This window comes from Ranitomeya variabilis, chromosome 2 (genome assembly GCF_051348905.1).
Source record: "Ranitomeya variabilis isolate aRanVar5 chromosome 2, aRanVar5.hap1, whole genome shotgun sequence".
Taxonomy (NCBI): Eukaryota; Metazoa; Chordata; class Amphibia; order Anura; family Dendrobatidae; genus Ranitomeya; species Ranitomeya variabilis.
The window spans coordinates 456949925-456974273 of NC_135233.1; the positions used below are offsets into that span (position 1 = coordinate 456949925).

A 24349-nucleotide genomic window follows, 5' to 3' on the forward strand; every position below is an offset into this window, starting at 1 on the left:
TCGCCGATTTTCGGCAAAGTTGGGTTTCGTGAAACCCGATCCGATCCCAGCGTGGGATCGGCCATGCTGTCGGCGATCTTCGCACCAAAGTCGCGTTTTGTATGATGCTTTCAGTGCCATTTCTCAGCCAATGAAGGTGGACGCAGGGTGCGGGCAGCGTGATGACATAGGTCTCGGTCCCCATCATCTTAGAGAAGATCATGACAGTGATTGGCTTGCTTTCTGCGGCGTCACAGGGGCTATAAAGGGGCGTGCACGCCGACCGCCATCTTCTAACTATCTGAGCATAGGGAGAGGTTGCTGCAGCTTCGTCAGAAGCAGGGATATTGTTAGGGAGGAAATATTAACCCCCAAACCGCTTGTGCTGTAGCGATTTCCACTGTCCAACACCACCTTTTCTTTGCAGGGACAGTGGAGGCTAGATTTTTGTGCATCAGCTCTGTAGCTCATAAGGCTCCCTGATAGCTGCATTGCTGTTTGTACGCCGCTGTGCAAACCAACTGCTTTTTTAAAAGCAAAAATCTTGTTGCTCCTTTCTGCACAGTTCTATTGTTTATTTGTCCACACTTTTGTGTGCAGCAGTCCTTTTTATTGCTGGCTGCCATACTTTTCCTGAGATAATTGTAGGGAGATTGTTATTGTAGTACAGTCCCTTTTTTTTATATATACCGTATATACTCGAGTATAAGCCGAGATTTTCAGCCCAAATTTTTGGGCTGAAAGTGCCCCTCTCGGCTTATACTCAAGTCATGATCGGCGGTGGGGTCGGCGGGTGAGGGGGAGAGAGGACTGTCGCATACTCACCTAGTCCCGGCACTCCTGGCGCTCCTCCTGCCCGTCCCACGGTCTTCGGTGCCGCAGCTCGTCCCCTGTTCAGCGGTCACGTGGGACCGCTCATTAAAGTTATGAATATGGACTCCACTCCCATAGGGGTGGAGCCGCATATTCATTCCTCTAATCAGCGGTAACGGTGACCGCTGACAGAGGAAGAGGCTGCGGCACCCGAAGACCAGCTGTCCGGGATAAGGAGCCAGGGACGCCAGGAGCAGGTAAGTATGTCATAGTTACCTGTCCCCGTTCCACACGCCGGGCGCGGCTCCGTCTTCCCGTCCTCTTGCTCTGACTGTTCAGGTCAGAGGGCGCGATGACGCACTAATCTGCGCGCCGCCCTCTGCCTGAACAGTCAGTGCAGAGAGACGCCGAGACGGGACGCTGAGGAGCTGCGGGCAGCAAGAGAGGTGAGTATGTCATTTTTTTTTATTGCAGCAGCAGCATTATAGATGGGGCACAGCTTTCTATGGCACATCTATGGGGCAATAATGAACGGTGCAGAGCATTGTATATGGGGCACAGCTTTCTATGGCACATCTATGGGGCAATAATGAACGGTGCAGAGCATTGTATATGGGGCACAGCTTTCTATGGCACATCTATGGGGCAACAATGAACGGTGCAGAGCATTGTATATGGGGCACAGCTTTCTATGGCACATCTATGGGGCAACAATGAACGGTGCAGAGCATTGTATATGGGGCACAGCTTTCTATGGCACATCTATGGGGCAACAATGAACGGTGCAGAGCATTGTATATGGGGCACAGCTTTCTATGGCACATCTATGGGGCCATAATGAAGGGTGCAGAGCATTGTATATGGCACAGCTTTCTATGGAGCATCTATGGGGCCATAATGAACGGTGCAGAGCATTATATGTGGCACAGCTTTATATGGAGCATCTATGGGGCCATAATGAACGGTGCAGGTCATTATATATGGCACAGCTTTATGTGGAGCATCTATGGGGCCATAATGAACGGTGCAGAGCATTATATGTGGCACAGCTTTATATGGAGCATCTATGGGGCCATAATGAACGGTATGGAGCATCTATTTTTATTTTTGAAATTCACCGGTAGCTGCTGCATTTTCCACCCTAGGCTTATACTCGAGTCAATAAGTTTTCCCAGTTTTTTGTGGCAAAATTAAGGGGGTCAGCTTATACTCGGGTCGGCTTATACTCGAGTATATACGGTATCTTCCAGCCATTTTCTGCCACTAAAACTGTGTAGTGTAATACAGTGGGCCTGATTTTTCCAGCAGTCTCCAACACATAAAGAGGGAGATTTATATTGCCACTAAGTGCATCTGCGGCAGTTCTCTTTTTTTTATATATCTTCCACCCACTTTCTGCCACTGAAACTGTGTAGTGTAATACAGTGCCCCTGATTTTTCCAGCAGTCTCCCACACATAAAAAGGGAGATTTACATTGCCACTAAGTGCATCTGCGGCAGTTCTCTTTTTTTTATATATCTTCCACCCACTTTCTGCCACTGAAACTGTGTAGTGTAATACAGTGGCCCTGAATTTTCCAGCAGTCTCCCACACATAAAAAGGGAGATTTATATTGCCACTAAGTGGATCTGCGTCAGTTCTGTTTGTCGTATATCTGCCAGCCACATTCTGCCACTTATACTGTGTAGTGTAATACAGTGGGCCTGTTTTTTGCAGCAGTCTCCCACACATAAAAAGGGAGATTTATATTGCCACTAAGTGCATCTGCGGCAGTCCTGTTTTTGGTATATCTGCCAGCCACTTTCTGCCACTTATACTGTGTAGTGTAATACAGTGGGCCTGTTTTTTGCAGCAGTCTCCCACACATAAAAAGGGAGATTTATATTGCCACTAAGTGCATCTGCGGCAGTCCTGTTTGTGGTATATCTGCCAGCCACTTTCTGCCACTGAAACTGTGTAGTGTAATACAGTGGGCCTGATTTTTCCAGCAGTCTCCCACACACAAAAAGGGAGATTTATATTGCCACTAAGTGCATCTGCATCCGTTGTGTTTGGCGTATATCTGCCAGCCACTTTCTGCCACTTATACTGTGTAGTGTAATACAGTGGGCCTGTTTTTTGCAGCAGTCTCCCACACATAAAAAGGGAGATTTATATTGACACTAAGTGCATCTGCGGCAGTCATGTTTGTGGTATATCTGCCAGCCACTTTCTGCCACTGAAACTGTGTAGTGTAATACAGTGGGCCTGATTTATCCAGCAGTCTCCCACACATAAAAAGGGAGATTTATATTGCCACTAAGTGCATCTGTGTCCGTTGTGTTTGGCGTATATCTGCCAGCCACTTTCTGCCACTTATACTGTGTAGTGTAATACAGTGGGCCTGTTTTTTGCAGCAGTCTCCCGCACATAAAAAGGGAGATTTATATTGACACTAAGTGCATCTGCGGCAGTCATGTTTGTGGTATATCTGCCAGCCACTTTCTGCCACTAAAACTGTGTAGTGTAATACAGTGGGCCTGATTTTTCCAGCAGTCTCCCACACATAAAAAGGGAGATTTATATTGCCACTAAGTGCATCTGCGTCAGTCCTGTTTGTGGCATATCTGCCAGCCACTTTCTGCCACTAAAACTGTGTAGTGTAATACAGTGGGCCTGTTTTTTGCAGCAGTCTCCCACACATAAAAAGGGAGATTTATATTGCCACTAAGTGCATCTGCGGCAGTTCTCTTTTTTTATATATCTTCCAGCCACTTTCTGCCACTGAAACTGTGTAGTGTAATACAGTGGGCCTGATTTTTCCAGCAGTCTCCCACACATAAAAAGGGAGATTTATATTGCCACTAAGTGCATCTGCATCAGTCCTGTTTGTGGTATATCTGCCAGCCACTTTCTGCCACTTATACTGTGTAGTGTAATACAGTGGGCCTGTTTGTTGCAGCAGTCTCCCACACATGAAAAGGGAGATTTATATTGCCACTAAGTGCATCTGCATCCGTTCTGTTTGGCGTATATCTGCCAGCCACTTTCAGCCACTTATACTGTGTAGTGTAATACAGTGGGCCTGGGTTTTTTTTGCAGCAGTCTCCCACTGTCATGTCGGACTCTGTTCAGACCAGGTCGTCCGACAGACAGCGGTAATTCCGCTTTTGTCCACTATGCGCTCATTGGCGTCGGCTAGATTTTATCTAGCTGGTCCGGGGTTAATTTACCTGGTGCTCGGATTGGAAGCTGGGCCATGCCCACTGCCTTTAAATAGTTCTCCTGAACATTGGGCATCGCCGATTATAGCTTCTGTCTTGTGCGTGGTTATCTTGGTCTGGAGTTGTGAGCTAAGTAGTTGGAGTATCGTTGCTGGTGGTGTATTTCCCTTTGTCTTATTTTCTCCTTCCCATATTTGTATTTGTTTTGCCCTTTGCATTTATAGTGTATTCCTGAGTGACTGCGGCGTGGTGCTTATTTTTCCGTTATCCTTGTCTGTGCTAACTGTGGGTATTGGAGTGTGTTCTCTTCACTGGTGGGGGGGTGGTGGTTACAGCCTAGGGTTGAAACAGGAGATAGGGCGAGGGTGGAGGCCCAGACATGCACACCATCAGTGTAAACTCTGGGAGAGGGTCAGTCAGGGTTTCCCTAGTCTGAGGGAAATCGCAGGGGCCCGGGTTATCAGCTCTTTCCTACCTAGGTCTCCCGTGACATTATAATCAGCCAACATTATTTCCATGGATCTGCAGCGCCCCAGAGTCCTGGTCGTTGCAGTACTGTGGCTCCGCCGCTAAGGGGGGCTATGGTACGTCTGATGGCACTGAAGGAGTTCATTTGACCAGGTATCACATACACCAATACATTTCACAGTCGGGCCTCCAGGGGGAGCTAAGGGTGCTATTTATTAGGCCACTCCTCACCGTGTGGGTAAACTGGGGGTCAGGCAGGAAGTTAGACAGAAAGCTGACTGGGTTGGACCAGACAACACCTGGTGGCAGAGGGTGTTGTGGGGGAAGATTCGGTAGGGTCCCTGTCAGGTTTGGGACCCTGACAGAGGCCTGGCCACAAGAAGGAACGTCACGGGACCGTGCCTGCTCAGCATAGCGGCGGTGCCCTAAGAAAGGAACAGAAGCGAGATATATTGTGCTGAGTGAGAAACGAGATCAAAGCAAGAAGGAGAAATACCAGTAGGAGTCGTGCTGTAAGACCGAGGCAACATCCTACTGAGGCGCACAACCGGCGGCCAGAACGCCGAGGAAGTATTACTATATTCAGCTTCAGGCAATACCTCAAACCAACGGCAGGATAGTCAGTCATAGGCGGGCTGTCTTACCTAAATCACCTATGCAGTCTTGGGGGGCAACTTGTGGAGAGGGGCGACTCTAGGGTCCCGGAAGAGCTCCGAGCCTACCCGTCATACGGGTGCCGTCCTAACCGTAACATCAGGGAGGGACGGAAGATTAGCAGAACATCATCTAATCGAGTTGTGAGGGAACTTAAGAAACAGACACAACAGTTGTGGGGACTTTCCGTAAGCACAGCAGGGAAGGACCACAACACATAGCGCTAGCAGGTAGGCACAGATTTCCACCTGCAAAGAGAACTCTGGAGGTGCCATTGGACCGTCCGGACTTGCGCAGCCCGGTGAACCGTATTTCGGACTGAGGACCCAGAGACCTTCAGTAAAGAGGTAAAGAGACTGCAACCTGGTGTCCTCGTTATTTACTGCACCGCTCCACCACCACCATCACTTACTGTACGCCCCTCATCAGGGTCACGGACCGGGCCTAGCCACCGTGACAACCCCAGAGCAGAGACTCAGAGGCCCGGTACCGGGTACCCCTCGGCCCTGCGGCAGTGGGGGCGCTACAACTTGGCGTCACGAACAGGATCTACTTAAGCCTGAAGAATCAGGTCATGTGTGCCTTGGAACTGTGATTTACTGTGCTTGGACTGTACTTTATTGCAAGGACTGTGCTGTGCCATTTACCGCCAAAATCCGCCGCCATTGCAGCGCTGAGGAGAGCGCAGGAGAAGAAGAGGGGCGTGGAGTAGGCGTGGACAAGCTGAAGGGCGCAAAGGACAATGGCCGCCCAGTCTAAATATTTCTGTACTGTGAGGACGTGTCCGTCAGCAGCGGAGATCCGCCTCCTGATCCTCAACGGAGGGCGGAGACTGAGGAGACGACACCGCCCACGAAGGAGAGAGCGGGAAAAGGACCAGGAAGTGACCCACGTGGAGGACGCCATGGCCAGCAGCTCTGAACCCGAAAGTGGGGTTGAAGCAGAAGTCTCCCCCAACTACCCGGATGAGCACAGCAGCCAGTTCCCCACGGGCAGCACCGAATTCCTGCAGGTCGAGATGGAGAGCTTGCTCGACCAGCTCCTTCAGCTGAACGTAGAGGCCCAGGCTCCGCACCAGGCAGTGCCAGATAACAGTTTTCCAGCATCGGATCTTATACTGTTGCCGAGGACCTCGCCGACGCCGCCAGAGGGACCCGCCGCGGAGGGAGAGCCTGCATCGGCTGGTGAGTCCGCCGACCCCGTCCCGCCGGCCGAGGGCCTGCTAGTAGGCCCCGTTGCAGCACCCCCTCTCCCTGGAACCCATAGACTTCAGCGCCTGTTGCCATGGGAGGATCCCACGGGCATGGAACACCGCTTAGAGGCCCCGCTTCGACCCACTGCTCTGCTGTGTGAAGTCCGTCCGAGCGCACAGTGTGCCGCTGGGTGAACCCAGGATCTGACCTTATGGGGTTCCCCGGGGTGAAGACCCAAGAGGGGGAGATGGTACAGGCCCTAAGCTGGGAGGAATACCGGGTTCAGCTCGAGCAGCAGTGGGGGAAGCAACGGAAAGAATACCAGGCCGGGCTAGAGGCCTACCACCAGAAAGATTTGGCGGTCAAGGATCGGGCCCGCAAGGACCCCACCGCTCACCAGGCCCCGCGCAGGCAGGGCGTTATCACCACCTTCAAGCTCCGCGGAGGCTGGGGCTTCATTAAAGAGCCGGGCCTGTATGCAGAAGTGTTTGTTAACCGGAGGGATGTCGAGTCTCACTTGAGGGAGGGTCACCCGGACCGGGACCTCTACCCAGGGGATGAAGTGACCTACACCCGGCACTTTGGAGAGAAGGGGTGGTTCGCTTTAAATGTCTGCAAGCGGAAGTCAATGGAACCCCCGACTAAGGTGCCAGAGAAGCTGGCCCCCGTGGCCAAGGTGCCCCCTTGTGGACAGCCTACGATCACCACTGAGACCACCGTGGTCACCCCAACATGCACCATTGTAAAGACCACGACTTGTAGCATTATGACCTCCACCGCTGTCGTGGCCAAGGAAGCACCCCCTCAGGTGACCGGTGTTCCTGCTGCCCCAGAATCGAAGACTGTGAGTACACAGACCCCCAGATGGGACAGTACTCCCCTGTATGCAGTACCAGGCGGTGGGCAATATCCAAAGGGCTTGCCTCCGCCGGTGCTGCCCCCTGATTGGTTTAAGTAAGATCTTAAAACTCTGAATATGTACTGTTGTGAATTCTGTTTGTGGGCTCCCCCGGTGGTGTTTTATGGTAGTGCCACTTATTTGCCTTCTTCTATCCTTGATCACCTGTTGACACCCATTAGGGGAGTTTCCTATTTAAGGCTGCTTGGCTGCTGGTCCGATGCCGGCCAACAATGTATCAGTAGCATTCTGTTGCATTCTCCTGCCTCAAGATCCTGTTCAGCTAAGTTGAATTTTGTTTCTAGTTAATGCTATTTTTGTCCAGCTATTTGCAATGTGACTCTCTGTAGCTGGAAGCTCTCGTGGACTGAAATTGCCACTCCAGTGGCATGAGTTGTCACTGGAGTTTTAAAGTAATTTCAGGATGGTGTTTTTGAGTAGTGTTTTGAAGTTGACCGTGAAGTGACTCTTTCCTGTACTTCTGCTATCTAGTAAGCGGACCTCACTGTGCTAAATCTGCTGTTCATCCTACGTATGTCTTTTCCTCTTGACTCACCGTCAATATCTGTGGGGGGCTGCTATCTCCTTCTGGGGTTCATCTCTGGAGGTAAGGCAGGCCTGTATATTCCTCTGATAGGGGTAGTTAGATCTCCGGCTGGCGCGTGGTGTCTAGGGCATCGTAGGAAACACTCCCCGGCTACTTCCAGTGTCGTGTCAGGTTCAGGTCACGGTCACTTTAGTTCCCATCACCCGAGAGCTAGTCCGTTGTTATTTTGATTTCCCTGCCATTGGGAAAATCATAACAGTTTGGCCGGCCACATGTGTTAAAACTATGCACTAAAGCAGGAAAGGATATGAAAAGGTTTTTTTTTCCTTCTGTGTTTGGAAAGTGCACCTTAGTGCTTATTTGTACTCCTTGCTTAAACTGCAGTCTTCAGCTTTTTTTTTTTTTCCTCTCCTCTTAATCTCTGAATGGCTTTGGTTACACCTGTTTGAATCATGGATCCACAGAGTTTGGTTGCAGGTCTGAATAACCTGGCTACAAAGGTCCAGAACTTACAAGATTTTGTTATACGTGCTCCAATGTCTGAACCTAAGATTCCTATGCCTGAATTTTTTACCGGAGACAGATCCCGTTTTTTGAATTTCAGAGAGAATTGTAAATTGTTTTTGTCTCTGAAATCTCACTCTGCTGGTGATCCTGCGCAACAGGTTAAAATTGTTATTTCTCTATTGCGGGGTGACCCACAAAGTTGGGCATTTGCATTGTCGCCAGGGGATCCTGCGTTATTAAATGTAGATGCGTTTTTTCTGGCTTTGGGGTTGCTTTATGAAGAACCTAATTTAGAGATTTTGGCTGAGAAAGCCTTGATAGCTCTTTCCCAAGGGCAAGATGAAGCTGAGATATACTGCCAAAAATTTCGTAAATGGTCGGTGCTTACTAAATGGAATGAGTGCGCTCTAGCAGCTAATTTCAGAGAAGGTCTCTCTGATGCCGTGAAGGATGTCATGGTGGGGTTCCCTGTGCCTACAGGTCTGAATGATGCCATGAAATTGGCTATCCAGATTGATCGGCGTTTACGGGAGCGCAAATCTGTGCACCATATGGCGGTATCTTCTGAGCAAAAATCTGTGCACCATATGGCGGTATCTTTTGAGCAAAAACCTGTGCACCATATGGCGGTATCTTCTGAGCAAAAACCTGTGCATCATTTGGCGGTGACCTCTGAAAAGGCACCAGAGCATATGCAATGCGATAGTGTATTGTCTAGAGGCGAACGACAGAATTACAGGCGCAAAAATGGGTTGTGCTTCTATTGTGGAGATCCAGCTCATGTTATATCAGCATGCTCTAAACGCATAAAGAAGGTTGATAAAAAGGTTGATAAATCTTTTTCTATGGGTACCTTGCAGTCTAAATTTCTTTTGTCCGTGACATTGATTTGTACTTTATCATCTGTTACTGTGGATGCTTATGTGGATTCTGGCGCCGCTCTGAGTCTCATGGATTGGTCCTTTGCCAAGCGTTGTGGGTTTGATTTAGAGCCTCTGGAGGTTTCTATTCCCTTAAAGGGTATTGATTCTACACCTTTGGCTAGCAATAAACCACAATATTGGACACAAGTGACTATGCATCTTTCCCCAGACCATCAGGAGATTATTCGTTTCCTTGTGTTATATAATCTACATGACGTATTAGTACTTGGATTACCATGGTTACAAATTCATAATCCAGTCTTGGACTGGAGATCAATGTCTGTGCTGAGCTGGGGATGTCGGGGGATTCATGGGGATGCACCTTTGGTTCCCATTTCTTCATCTACTCCCTCTGAGATCCCAGCATTTCTGTCAGATTTTTATGATGTCTTTCAGGAGCCTAAAACTGATTCTCTCCCCCCTCACAGAGAGTGTGACTGCGCTATTGAGTTGATTCCCGGTAGTAAATTTCCTAAGGGTCGCTTGTTTAATTTGTCTGTACCTGAACATACTGCTATGCGGGAGTATATCAGAGAATCTTTGGAAAAGGGTCATATTCGCCCCTCTTTGTCTCCACTGGGGGCAGGGTTTTTCTTTGTGGGTAAAAAGGATGGTTCATTGAGACCTTGTATCGACTATCGACTTCTGAATAAGATTACAGTTAAATACCAGTACCCGTTACCTTTACTGACTGATCTTTTTGCTCGCATAAAGGGGGCGAAGTGGTTCACTAAGATCGATCTACGTGGTGCGTATAATTTGGTGCGGATTAAGCAGGGGGATGAGTGGAAGACCGCATTTAATACGCCTGAAGGCCATTTTGAGTATTTGGTAATGCCTTTCGGTCTCGCGAATGCCCCTTCCGTTTTTCAGTCCTTTATGCACGATATTTTCCGTGAATATCTGGATAAATTTATGATTGTGTATTTGGATGATATTTTGATTTTTTCGGAGGACTGGGAATCTCATGTTCAACAGGTCAGGAGAGTTTTTCAGGTTTTACGAGCTAATTCTCTATTTGTGAAGGGCTCAAAGTGTATTTTTGGGGTTCAGAGAATTTCCTTTTTGGGATATATTTTTTTCCCTTCATCTATGGAGATGGACCCTGTTAAGGTTCAGGCTATTTGTGATTGGATACAACCTACTTCTCTGAAGAGTCTTCAGAAATTCTTGGGATTTGCTAATTTCTATCGCCGATTCATAGCGGGTTTTTCTGCCATTGCTAAACCTTTGACTGATTTGACCAAGAAGGGTGCTGATGTTGCTAATTGGTCCTCTGCGGCTGTGGAGGCCTTTCGGGAGCTTAAGCGCCGCTTTTCTTCTGCTCCTGTGTTGCGCCAGCCTGATGTTTCACTCCCGTTCCAGGTTGAAGTAGATGCTTCCGAGATCGGAGCAGGTGCAGTTTTGTCGCAGAAAGGTCCTGACTGCTCAGTAATGAGACCATGTGCGTTTTTCTCTCGAAAGTTTTCGCCCGCTGAGCGAAATTATGATGTTGGAAATCGGGAGCTCTTGGCCATGAAGTGGGCATTTGAGGAGTGGCGTCATTGGCTTGAGGGTGCTAGACACCAGGTGGTGGTCTTGACTGACCACAAAAATCTAATTTATCTTGAGTCAGCCAGGCGTCTGAATCCTAGACAGGCGCGCTGGTCGTTGTTTTTCTCTCGATTTAACTTTGTGGTTTCATATCTGCCTGGGTCTAAGAATGTGAGGGCGGATGCCCTCTCTAGGAGTTTTGAGCCTGACTCGCCTGGTGATTCCGAACCTACTGGCATCCTGAAGGATGGGGTGATATTGTCAGCTGTCTCCCCAGACCTGCGGCGCTCTTTGCAGGAGTTTCAGGTGGATAGGCCTGATCGCTGTCCGCCTGGTAGACTGTTTGTCCCTGATGACTGGACCAGTAGAGTTATTTCGGAGGTTCACTCTTCCGCGTTGGCAGGTCATCCTGGAATTTTTGGCACCAGGGATCTGGTGTCTAGGTCCTTCTGGTGGCCTTCCTTGTCTCGAGATGTACGTATTTTTGTGCAGTCTTGTGATGTTTGTGCTCGGGCTAAGCCCTGCTGTTCCCGGGCCAGCGGGTTGTTGTTGCCCTTGTCTATTCCTAAGAGGCCTTGGACGCACATCTCTATGGACTTTATTTCTGACCTTCCTGTTTCTCGTAGGATGTCCGTCATCTGGGTGGTGTGTGACCGTTTTTCCAAGATGGTTCACTTGGTACCTTTGCCCAAATTGCCCTCCTCCTCTGAGCTGGTCCCTCTGTTTTTTCAGAATGTTGTGCGTTTGCATGGTATTCCTGAGAATATAGTGTCTGACAGGGGTACTCAGTTTGTGTCTAGATTTTGGCGGGCGTTCTGTGCCAGGATGGGCATCGACTTGTCTTTTTCGTCTGCATTCCATCCTCAGACTAATGGCCAGACTGAGCGTACTAATCAGACCTTGGAGACTTACTTGAGGTGTTTTGTGTCCGCTGATCAGGACGATTGGCTTGATTTTTTGCCATTGGCAGAGTTTGCCCTTAACAATCGGGCCAGTTCTGCCACTTTGGTTTCTCCATTTTTTTGTAATTCAGGGTTTCACCCTCGCTTTTCGTCCGGTCAATTGGAGTCTTCGGATTGTCCTGGAGTAGATGCTGTGGTTGATAGAATGCATCAGATTTGGGGACAGGTTGTGGACAATTTGAAGTTGTCCCAGGAGAAGACTCAACAGTTCACTAATCGTCATCGGCGTGTCGGTCCTCGTCTTTGTGTTGGGGACCTGGTTTGGTTGTCTTCTCGATTTGTTCCTATGAAGGTCTCGTCTCCTAAGTTTAAGCCTCGGTTTATCGGCCCTTATAGGATTCTGGAGGTTCTCAATCCTGTGTCCTTTCGTTTGGACCTCCCAGCATCTTTTACTATTCATAATGTTTTTCATCGGTCATTGTTGCGGAGGTATGAGGTGCCGGTTGTTCCGTCTGCTGATCCTCCTGCTCCTGTGCTGGTTGAGGGTGAGTTGGAGTATGTGGTGGAAAAGATCTTGGACTCCCGTGTTTCCAGACGGAAACTTCAGTATCTGGTTAAGTGGAAAGGCTATGGTCAGGAGGATAATTCTTGGGTGACAGCATCTGATGTTCATGCTCCTGATTTGGTTCGTGCATTTCATAGTGCTCATCCAGATCGCCCTGGTGGTTCTGGTGAGGGTTCGGTGCCCCCTCCTTAAGGGGGGGGTACTGTTGTGAATTCTGTTTGTGGGCTCCCCCGGTGGTGTTTTATGGTAGTGCCACTTATTTGCCTTCTTCTATCCTTGATCACCTGTTGACACCCATTAGGGGAGTTTCCTATTTAAGGCTGCTTGGCTGCTGGTCCGATGCCGGCCAACAATGTATCAGTAGCATTCTGTTGCATTCTCCTGCCTCAAGATCCTGTTCAGCTAAGTTGAATTTTGTTTCTAGTTAATGCTATTTTTGTCCAGCTATTTGCAATGTGACTCTCTGTAGCTGGAAGCTCTCGTGGACTGAAATTGCCACTCCAGTGGCATGAGTTGTCACTGGAGTTTTAAAGTAATTTCAGGATGGTGTTTTTGAGTAGTGTTTTGAAGTTGACCGTGAAGTGACTCTTTCCTGTACTTCTGCTATCTAGTAAGCGGACCTCACTGTGCTAAATCTGCTGTTCATCCTACGTATGTCTTTTCCTCTTGACTCACCGTCAATATCTGTGGGGGGCTGCTATCTCCTTCTGGGGTTCATCTCTGGAGGTAAGGCAGGCCTGTATATTCCTCTGATAGGGGTAGTTAGATCTCCGGCTGGCGCGTGGTGTCTAGGGCATCGTAGGAAACACTCCCCGGCTACTTCCAGTGTCGTGTCAGGTTCAGGTCACGGTCACTTTAGTTCCCATCACCCGAGAGCTAGTCCGTTGTTATTTTGATTTCCCTGCCATTGGGAAAATCATAACAATGTACATAGTTCATTGTTTTCCCGTTATGTTGCTGCTAAACCCGTCCAGGGTTAACTCTTAAAGGGATCCCTTTGTTGACCCGGGATCCCTATTGTTTCTGCTGTTTGGTTTGTTTTTCCTACCTTTTGTTCCGTTACCAAGAACTGCCGCAATCATGAACAGTGCATGATACAAACTGCTTGTAAATAGTTTGCACCTTCTTAAAGGTGCTCCCTACTGGTTTTACTTAAAGAAGGACTCTTTGCGAAGATACCGCACCGGAGCCTTTGCTGAGTACGGACTGGTAGCTTGAGAAGATGTGCTACCTCATACAGACTGGATCCCCTCTTAAAGGGGATGTTCACTTGTTGCACTTAAAGAATGGTATTGCTTTAAGACAGATAGATGGCAATAATGTCTTGACAAAAAGAAAATGATGATGATGCTCACGTGTAAAAGTTATATGTATCCAACTAGTTGATTGTAAGAAATGTTCAATAATGTTAATGGAAGGATGAGGACAGGAAGTGAACCCGTAGGGGTTAGTGGCGAGTCCTCTTAGGAGCCATATAGAGATGGCTCAGTGATCTCAAACTGAAAGAAAAACATGTTCTATACTGTGTATAGTAGTGGAAGGACAGAAGGCTCCGGCAGAAAGGAGCGGTCCTGTGATAGAAAGGAGAGGCAGTAGGTCTGGAGCCGTTAGGACAGGCGGTCCTGCAGATGTAAAGTAGGAGAATGTAGCACAGTTGCTCAAAGCCTTATAATGTGTTATAAGAAGGTCTTTAGTGGATTTAGAGTGTACATCCTTAAAGGCAATGTTGAATTAATGTTTAAAAATTTTGCACTTAGTAGAATACCCGGTTGGGTAAGAAGAGTTATTTATAGAAAAGTTCTTTAAAAGTATTTAACCATGTTTGTAACGTTTAAGTGTCCTCACCTCCCATAAAGGGAAGCTCTGTTCAAATATGCTTATTGTTATTGCACTCACAAAAATTGTATGTCTTTTTGCTGACATGTATTGTTGTTTTCTTCCCAGTCCAGGAGTACTGGATTTAACCGGGGGGGGAGTGCAGCGCCCCAGAGTCCTGGTCGTTGCAGTACTGTGGCTCCGCCGCTAAGGGGGGCTATGGTACGTCTGATGGCACTGAAGGAGTTCATCTGACCAGGTATCACATACACCAATACATTTCACAGTCGGGCCTCCAGGGGGAGCTAAGGGTGCTATTTATTAGGCCACTCCTCACCGTGTGGGTAAACTGGGGGTCAGGCAGGAAGTTAGACAGAAAGCTGACTGGGTTGGACCAGACAACACCTGGTGGCAGAGGGTGTTGTGGGGGAAGATTCGGTAGGGTCCCTGTCAGGTTTGGGACCCTGACAGAGGCCTGGCTACAAGAAGGAACGTCACGGGACCGTGCCTGCTCAGCATAGCGGCGGTGCCCTAAGAAAGGAACAGAAGCGAGATATATTGTGCTGAGTGAGAAACGAGATCAAAGCAAGAAGGAGAAATACCAGTAGGAGTCGTGCTGTAAGACCGAGGCAACATCCTACTGAGGCGCACAACCGGCGGCCGGAACGCCGAGGAAGTATTACTATATTCAGCTTCAGGCAATACTTCAAACCAACGGCAGGACAGTCAGTCATAGGCGGGCTGTCTCACCTAAATCACCTATGCAGTCTTGGGGGGCAACTTGTGGAGAGGGGCGACTCTAGGGTCCCGGAAGAGCTCCGAGCCTACCCGTCATACGGGTGCCGTCCTAACCGTAACATCAGGGAGGGATGGAAGATTAGCAGAACATCATCTAATCGAGTTGTGAGGGAACTTAAGAAACAGACACAACAGTTGTGGGGACTTTCCGTAAGCACAGCAGGGAAGGACCACAACACATAGCGCTAGCAGGTAGGCACAGATTTCCACCTGCAAAGAGAACTCTGGAGGTGCCATTGGACCGGCCGGACTTGCGCAGCCCGGTGAACCGTATTTCGGACTGAGGACCCAGAGACCTTCAGTAAAGAGGTAAAGAGACTGCAACCTGGTGTCCTCGTTATTTACTGCACCGCACCACCACCACCATCACTTACTGTACGCCCCTCAGCAGGGTCACGGACCGGGCCTAGCCACCGTGACGACCCCAGAGCAGAGACTCAGAGGCCCGGTACCGGGTACCCCTCGGCCCTGCGGCAGTGGGGGCGCTACAGATCCCATTATTTCCATAACCCGCCAGTTGGAGGCGCTGTCCCTACAGGTCACTGAGTTGAGGGGGCAGTGCAGCAACAGGGACTAGCAGTATCTATGTGCAAGCCGGAGTTACAGGTAAAATTGCTGAGCCTAAGTTTCCTTTGCCTGAAAAGTTTGCTGGGGAACGCAGTAAATTTGTTTCTTTTCGTGAAGCTTGCAAACTGTATTTCCGTATGCGCCCGATCTCCTCCGGTAATGAGGCTCAGCTTGTGGGCCTGGTGTTGTCATTATTAAGCGGGGATCCCCAAGCATGGGCGTTTTCTTTGCCATCTGATTCTGCTGCATTTAACTCTGTGGAGAGTTTTTTTTCTGTTCTTGGAAACATTTACGATGATCCTGACAGAATGGCTCTAGCAGAATCTAAGATACGCACTATTCGCCAGGGGGAGCGTGTTGCAGAGGATTACTGTTCTGAATTTCGCCGCTGGGCGGTCGACACTCAGTGGAATGATCTCGCGCTGCGGAGTCACTTTATTCATGGAGTTTCTGATAGGGTTAAAAAAGCCCTCCTGATGTACGAGACTCCTGCTTCACTAGATTCCGCTATGAGTCTTGTTGTCCACATTGATCGCCGTTTGCATCAGGGGGATCATGAGACGCCGCCTGTGGGAGAAGGTTTAGGTTCACGTGAGGTTGCTGCAGGTGAGCCCACGGAACCTATGCAAATCGCAGGGGTATCACATTTTAAGCATCGAGCCCCTGTACTCAGAAAGCAGGGAGCCTGTTTTTACTGCGGTAAAACTGGTCATTTTATTAATATCTGTCCTCTGTTGTCAAAGAAAAACGCAACGGCAGAAAACTTCTAAGCTCAGAGGGTGTGGAGGAGTCCAATCTGAGCTTATGTATATCCTCCATGATGGTTTCTCAGTGCATGCTCCCTGCCAAAGTAGTTGTCGCTGGCAGAGAGCTGCCAATCACCACATGGTGATGGGAGGGTTTTTAATTGCATCGCATCACACTTGGTCCCGGCCAACTCATATGTAGGCTGTGCTGAACAGAGGTTTTCACATTCACCCAGGCATACAGACATTGGCCTTTGGTAAGTGTTCACATTTGGACAGGGAGGTCAGGGACCCATCAGTTTATGAGACCACCTTGACGTCGGTTGATGGGCACACACTATTTGATTATATCAAATTCTGTGCTAAGCGTCTCTTAAATAATTTTCTAATGTTCAAAAGCCATTTTGCTATTCAAATTTCATGTATTCCATATTAGACATGCTTTAGCACGATAGAGTGCAACCTTTTTTGTATATTTATGTATGGAGGTAGCTGCTCCTGGTATGCACCTATTCACACTAGTTAGGATGTGCGAGTCTTTTTTCTGTCATTTCAATGCTAGCTTATTGACTGAGCACTCCTCCCATCACCATGTGGTTTTTAATTGCATCGCATCACACTTGGTCCCGGCCAACTCATATGTAGGCTGTGCTGAACAGAGGTTTTCACATTCACCCAGGCATACAGACATTGGCCTTTGGTAAGTGTTCACATTTGGACAGGGAGGTCAGGGACCCATCAGTTTATGAGACCACCTTGACGTCGGTTGATGGGCACACACTATTTGATTATATCAAATTCTGTGCTAAGCGTCTCTTAAATAATTTTCTAATGTTCAAAAGCCATTTTGCTATTCAAATTTCATGTATTCCATATTAGACATGCTTTGGCACGATAGAGTGCAACCTTTTTTGTATATTTATGTATGGAGGTAGCTGCTCCTGGTATGCACCTATTCACACTAGTTAGGATGTGCGAGTCTTTTTTCTGTCAACTCATTTAGATCATGTCAGGCAGGTGTTACAGCTTCTCAGAGAGAATAAGCTATATGCAACACTGGAGAAATGTGTATTTTCGGTACAGGAGTTGCCTTTCTTGGGCTATATTGTGTCTGCTTCTGGGTTTAAAATGGACGCCGCTAAGGTGCAAGCGGTGTTGCATTGGGAATGGCCTGATAACCTAAAAGCACTTCAGCGGTTCCTTGGGTTTTCTAACTACTATAGGAAGTTTATCAAGGATTTTTCTGTCATTGCTAACCCGCTAACTGACATGACTAAAAAGGGTACCAATTTCTCCGTTTGGCATGAGGCTGCTGTGTGCGCATTTGAATCTCTTAAGAACAAGTTTGTTTCAGCTCCCATTCTTGTGCAGCCAGATGTATCGAAACCTTTTGTTGTAGAAGTCGATGCTTCTGAGGTTGGTGTGGGGGCGGTGCTGTCACAGGGCTCATCCTTGAGCGGTTTGCGTCCATGCGCCTATTTTTCCAAGAAACTGTCGCCCGCCGAACGTAACTACGATATCGGCAACAGACAGTTGTTGGCAATCAAATTGGCCTTTGAGGAATGGCGACACTTCTTGGAGGGGTCGGTTCATCAGGTTACTGTTATTACCGACCATAAGAATTTGCTTTAGGCCGGGGACACACTTAACGTATAAAAAAACGGTCCGTTTTTCACGGCCGAGAATCGCACAAATGTTTCAAAAACAGTGATCCGTGTGCAGTGCGAGGATGCGATTTCCTCGCATCAAATGATCCATGTGACATCCGTGTGTCATCCGTATGGCATCCGTATGCCGAGATTTTCTCGCAAGCTTGCAAAATGGACATATAACGGTTTTGCCACCTGTAAAAATTTAAATCAGCACCCAGAACATTATTTAAGGGCCATAAAACAGGTGGCAGCCACCAATCAAGGCAGCAGAGTCCCTGCTTGTGTTGGTGCACTTCTGCTTGATGAGCAACATGTCGGATCTACTGACTTTTAACACCACAGAGCGTGTGCTTTACAACTGGGTACTTTCCCAACGTTTTGGAGAGCCATACCCAATAATTGTTGATCCGAGGAGGCGGAGACGGATGTGGGTACATCCACTTATGTAGCAACGGATCAAGAAAGGACATTTCAAACGTCTGTATGCTGCTCTGAGGACCAATCCAGACAAGTTCTTCAACTATTGTCGGATGCGGATACAAACGTGTGATATTTTGTTGGAGATTTTGCGACCAGGGATTACAAAGGACACCAGGATGCGACAAGCCATTTCGGCAGAGGAGCGCCTTATCCTTACTTTACGGTATGTATCATTCCTCTGTTTCTACAAAAACATTTGTGTGTAATGCTATTACCCATTGTGAAAAGTAGCTATTTAAATGGTTCCTAAACTTCAACATACCCGTATTTTCCGGCATATAAGACGACTGTGCATATAACACGACCACCCAACTTTTCTAGTTCAAATATAAAATATAAGGCAAAGTCGGAGGTCTTCTTATACACCGTATGTCGTCTTATAGGGCCGGGGCCTAATGTGCATTTTGGGTGGGAATGGTCATGATGAGGAAGAGGGCTCATCTCACAGGAAAGTGTGAGTGGAGTATCCCCTATTACCTCATTGTAGCTGCAGTGTAGGGTGCTGGGGAGCGGCGGCGGCCACCACCCCACAGCACAGCACCCATGCGGCACAAAGAGGAGCAGCAGCTGCCGCCTTTCCCCAGCACAGAGACCCCATTAATGGGGATACTCCACTCACACTTTCCTGTGAGACGCCCCCTCAAAGGCATCGGGACCACTCCCCCCCCCCCACCATATACACATTGGTGTCTGCACTCGGCGTACAAGACGGCAGCCGGCGTATAAGACGACCCCCGATTTTTTTATAAGATTTTCAGGGGTTCAAAATTAGTCTGATACGCCTGAAAAGACAGTAATTTTTGATAAAGTTGGACTATTTAAGCAAATCTAACATCAAAGCCATCGCATGTCCTTAATGTTTGAGGAATCCTGCCATATTATTTAGCTAATTGTAGTTTTGGCCCAGAGAACACTGTAATGTTTTAAATTTGTATTGTAAACAAATTATCTGGTTTCTTTTAGCTTCCTTGCAACTGGACTATCATATGCGGCCCTGCATTTAGAGTTTTTACTCGGGAAATCTACAATTTCTGGAATTGTGCGGGATACATGTACGGAAATATGGAGAAGACTCCATCAAGAGGTGATGCCTGAGCCGAAAATGTCCGATTGGTTACGGATTTCCCAAGGATTTCATGACACCTGCCAGTTTCCGCACTGTATTGGGGCTCTGGACGGAAAGCACATCCGTGTGCGTAAGCCGCCGGGCTCAGGGACCCAATTCTATAATTATAAACAGTTTTTCTCTGTAGTGCTGTTTGCCCTGGTCGACAGCAACTACATGTTTATAATTGTAGATATTGGGGCCTATGGGAGAACTGGAGACTCCAGAGTCTTCAGTTCTTCCTTAATGGGTCGGCGGCTGCGCACCAATGATTTGGATCTCCCACCCCCAAGTAACCTACCAGGGGCGAATTTAGATGCGGTGCCTTACATGATGGTAGCAGATGAGGCGTTTCAATTATCCAGGAACGTCATGAGGCCATATCCACGGAGAGGCCTGGACTACCGGCGTCGAATTTTTAATTTGCGCCTTTCACGTGCCCGCCGTCTGGTAGAGTGTTCATTTGGCATTCTCACTGCTAAATGGCGGGTACTTCAGTCCGCAATACAGCTGAGTGAAGGCAATGTCAATGGTGTAATAAAAGCATGTGTTGTTCTTCACAACTTTACTAGATACCATGATTGCCCATCATCTGCTGCTGTTGAAATTGATTATGCTAATACTGTATTGCCTACTCCACATGTTCTTCCTTCTCGTCGTCAGCCCTCAAAGTTCGTGATGTGTTAACAAATTATTTTGTGTCACCAGAGGGAGCGACTGATTGGCAAGACAATGCTGTTGTGTTTTAAATTTTCTTTATATTGTTATTTAATAAATAGCTTAATGTTCATGTGTGAATTGTATATTATGTTTCTACTTTTCCTTTCCCAAAAAGTTTTGAAGTTGCCACATCATCTTTGTAGTCCGAAGAAGACACAACCAGGGCCGGACTGGCCATAGGGCAGTTCTGGCAAATGCCAGAAGGGCCGATGGCAGTAGTGGGCCGCTCGAATGTGCCGCTGTCGGCACACTCCCCCCGCTGTCGGCGCACTCCCGGCCCCGCATTCAACTATACCGGCGTCATAGACGCCGGTACAGTTGAATGCAATGATGGAGGAGAGAGCGTCTGCTGACGCCCCCTCTCCCATCATTCCCCGCTCTGCCTGCCGCTGACACTGCGGGTGCGCGATGACGTCATATCATCGCGCACCTGCTGTGTGACCGGGTGGGCAGACTGCATCTGCTGAGGCCGGAGCCAGGAGCAGCGCGGGACACGAGGAGAGAGGTGAGTAGAGTGTTTGTTTGTTTTTTTATCAATGAGTGATGACTGGATTGTGGAGCTATTGGGGGGGGGGGGGGCTGCCTGCCTGCATTACTTTCTATGGGGGCTGCCTGCCTGCATTACTTTCTATGGGGGCTGCCTGCCTGCATTACATTCTATGGGGGCTGCCTGCCTGCATTACTTTCTATGGGGGCTGCCTGCCTGCATTACTTTCTATGGGGGCTGCCTGCCTGCATTACTTTCTATGGGGGCTGCCTGCCTGCATTACTTTCTATGGGGGCTGCCTGCCTGCATTACATTCTATGGGGGCTGCCTGCCTGCATTACTTTCTATGGGGGCTGCCTGCCTGCATTACTTTCTATGGGGGCTGCCTGCCTGCATTACTTTCTATGGGGGCTGCCTGCCTGCATTACTTTCTATGGGGGCTGCCTGCCTGCATTACATTCTATGGGGGCTGCCTGCCTGCATTACTTTCTATGGGGGCTGCCTGCCTGCATTACTTTCTATGGGGGCTGCCTGCCTGCATTACATTCTATGGGGGCTGCCTGCCTGCATTACATTCTATGGGGGCTGCCTGCCTGCATTACATTCTATGGGGGCTGCCTGCCTGCATTACATTCTATGGGGGCTGCCTGCCTGCATTACTTTCTATGGGGGCTGCCTGCCTGCATTACTTTCTATGGGGGCTGCCTGCCTGCATTACTTTCTATGGGGGCTGCCTGCCTGCATTACTTTCTATGGGGGCTGCCTGCATTACTTTCTATGGGGGCTGCCTGCCTGCATTACTTTCTATGGGGGCTGCCTGCCTGCATTACTTTCTATGGGGGCTGCCTGTCTGCATTACTTTCTATGGGGGCTGCCTGCCTGCATTACTTTCTATGGGGGCTGCCTGCCTGCATTACTTTCTATGGGGGCTGCCTGCCTGCATTACTTTCTATGGGGGCTGCCTGCCTGCATTACATTCTATGGGGGCTGCCTGCCTGCATTACATTCTATGGGGGCTGCCTGCCTGCATTACATTCTATGGGGGCTGCCTGCCTGCATTACATTGTATGGTGTCTGCCTGCATTACATTCTATGGGGGCTGGCTGCATTCCATTCCATGGGCCTGTGCTGCATTATATTCTATGGGGCTGGCTGCATTCCATTCTATGGGCCTGTGCTGCATTATATTCTATGGGGCTGGCTGCATTACATTGTATGGTGGCTGTGCTGCATTATATTGTATGGGGCTGTGCTGCATTATATTGTATGGGGCTGTGCTGCATTATATTCTATGGGGCTGTGCTGCATTATATTCTATGGGGCTGTGCTGTATTACATTCTATGGGGCTGTGCTGCATTACATTCTATGGGGCTGGCTGCATTACATTCTATGGGGGCTGTGCTGCATTACATTCTATGGGGCTGGATGCATTACATTCTATGGGGGCTGTGCTGCATTACATTCTATGGGGACTGTGCTGCATTAAATTCTATGGGGCTGTTCTGTATTACATTCTATGGGGCTGGCTGCATTACATTCTATGGGGGCTGTGCTGTATTACATTCTATGGGGGCTGTGCTGTATTACATTCTATGGGGGCTGTGCTGTATTACATTCTATGGGGGCTGTGCTGTATTACATTCTATGGGGGCTGTGCTGTATTATAGTCTATGGGGGCTGTGCTGTATTACATTCTATGGGGACTGAGCTGTAATGCTGGATACAGCTGTAATTATATGTTATATAGTCGTGTTACACTCCCCTCACTTCTTGTAGCCTACAAGTGTACAAAGATATTATACAGTCACCATGCGACAAGTGGGCCTGTGTGACTTCAAATGCCAGGGCTGAATTTTAGTCCCAGTCCGGCCCTGGACACAACACTTATATTTTGACCAACATTTTTACTGATCAAAGCATATATATCTTTGCCCAAAACATATTAACATCATATGTAATTTTCGGCCTAATAACCAGAGTCAACCAGAACAAAGAACAGGCCAATGGCGCCAAAAACAAAAATAAAAAACATAAATGACCTCCCTAAACTTTTGGAAACGAACTTACAGGTTCTGGTAGGTTGGGGGTGGCGATGGTGATGGCGGGTGTCCAGCATGTGCTGAACTTGGCCTAGGTGGTGGACCAACCAGACTGTCAACCTGTGGTATGGCAGATATATATGAAGGGTGTTGTTGCAAGTTTCGATCCTGAGTGTGCGGTCCAACTGGATGTTGAGGGTAGAACGGCATAAAGTCCTGTGTACTGTATTGACCCATTTGGTCATACCCCCCAATATGGCCATGTCGAGCAGACACATGTTGGGACCAGCCTCCAAACATGTGTCTGTTCAAGTGGTCAGATTGGGCAGTGGCTGGATATTCATTAATTGGCCTGTTTGGTTGTTGTTGGGTGTTTTGGGCAGGCTGTTGTTGTGGAGCTATACGTGGCAAGGGGGGTGCTGCAACTGTTGGGTTGGGTTCCTCTGGAAGGTCTTGCACCGCCAGAACATTTGTAGGTGACATTTGCCACTGTTCTAGGTAGTTGAACAAACGAATGGGGTTGTTTGGGGGTGTGGCCGCATCAATAACAATTTGGATACAACCTCTGGTCCGCAGCCTGAGCGAGCGTGGAATGGGCCGTAAATAGCGGGCAAGACTGCGGAAGTATGCTTCCTCCCCATCGTCATGTGCAGCCCTTGACAAATAGTCCAACACCCCTGTATCCACTTGCCTCCTGGTGCCAGTGTTAGAAGCCACCCTTCTGCGCCGCCCACGGTTTGGTCTGGTAGTAGGCTGTGGTGATGTATCCAGAGCCAAGGTTGGACTGCTGCTCTGGCCTCCTTCCTCAACCTCTGGATTGGCCTCCTGTGTGGCAGAAGACGCTGCTGCTGGTTGTGGTTGGTTGCTGCTTGGTGCTTGCCCTGATGGTCCAGCCATTTCGGAATCTTCACCAATGGGGTCAATCACCACCTCCGAGTCAGATGCAGTCTCTCTTTCTGTCAGATTGGACTCTGTTCTGTATTTCACAAATGATTAGAGAGGAAAAAATTATAAACATATTCACGTTAGAAGATGTGTCTAAGTTTTTGGGACATGCATCCACTTACGGTCTGAGCTCCATCACCGGGGCAAGAAAATTCAGCCTATCAAAATACAGATATTGTCTTTTTTTCGGTGCTGCATCACCACTCCGCCCAGAAACTTGACGTTCCCGCCGGTATTGATCCCGGCAACTCCGCCAGCGTCTAGTGACATCATTCACTGCAAAGAAGCAAAAGTTGTTTGTTGAATACCAAATAATAATAAAGAATCTTTAGTTTTACATAACGATAACATATTCGGCATTTTGTAAAAAACATTATCATTGCTGTCACCAATGTCGCTCCCAATATAAATTCCCGATGAGTATGTCTTTGGATTGTGTGAGGAAAGCGGAGTGCCCAGAGGAAACCCACGCAAACACGGAGAGAACATCCAAACTCTTTGCATATTTTGTCCTTGGTGGAATTTGAACCCAGGACTCATATCCACTGAGCCACCATGCTGGCCAAGCACATAACTACAACAGGTCCAGGGTTTGCAAGCACACACAGGCCCTGGAGCCTAAGGGGACATAAAACTCCCTTGGTAAGATCTGAAAGGACTCTAGCTAATATATTGGAACCATATTGGTGTGTCTTGTTAATGTTTTGGTATCCTCAACCAAGAGCTTGGAACATTTACATCACTCCTAAACACACCACATATGATGTGTTCATGCCTATTTTTCTCAAGACAAAAATGTTACAGCACA

General features: G+C 48.3%; 1 protein-coding gene across 1 annotated transcript; it reads right to left on the bottom strand.

Annotated features, from left to right (window-relative positions):
- Positions 1-22538: 22538 nt before the first annotated feature.
- Positions 22539-23932, bottom strand: LOC143809583 (uncharacterized). Its single transcript, XM_077292626.1, has 2 exons — positions 23664-23932; positions 22539-23572 (listed from the first exon to the last, which is right to left on the bottom strand). Exons 1-2 carry the CDS (start codon positions 23675-23677, stop codon positions 22621-22623), a joined length of 966 nt encoding a protein of 321 aa, XP_077148741.1. The 5' UTR covers positions 23678-23932; the 3' UTR covers positions 22539-22620.
- Between the last annotated feature and the right edge of the window lie 417 nt (positions 23933-24349).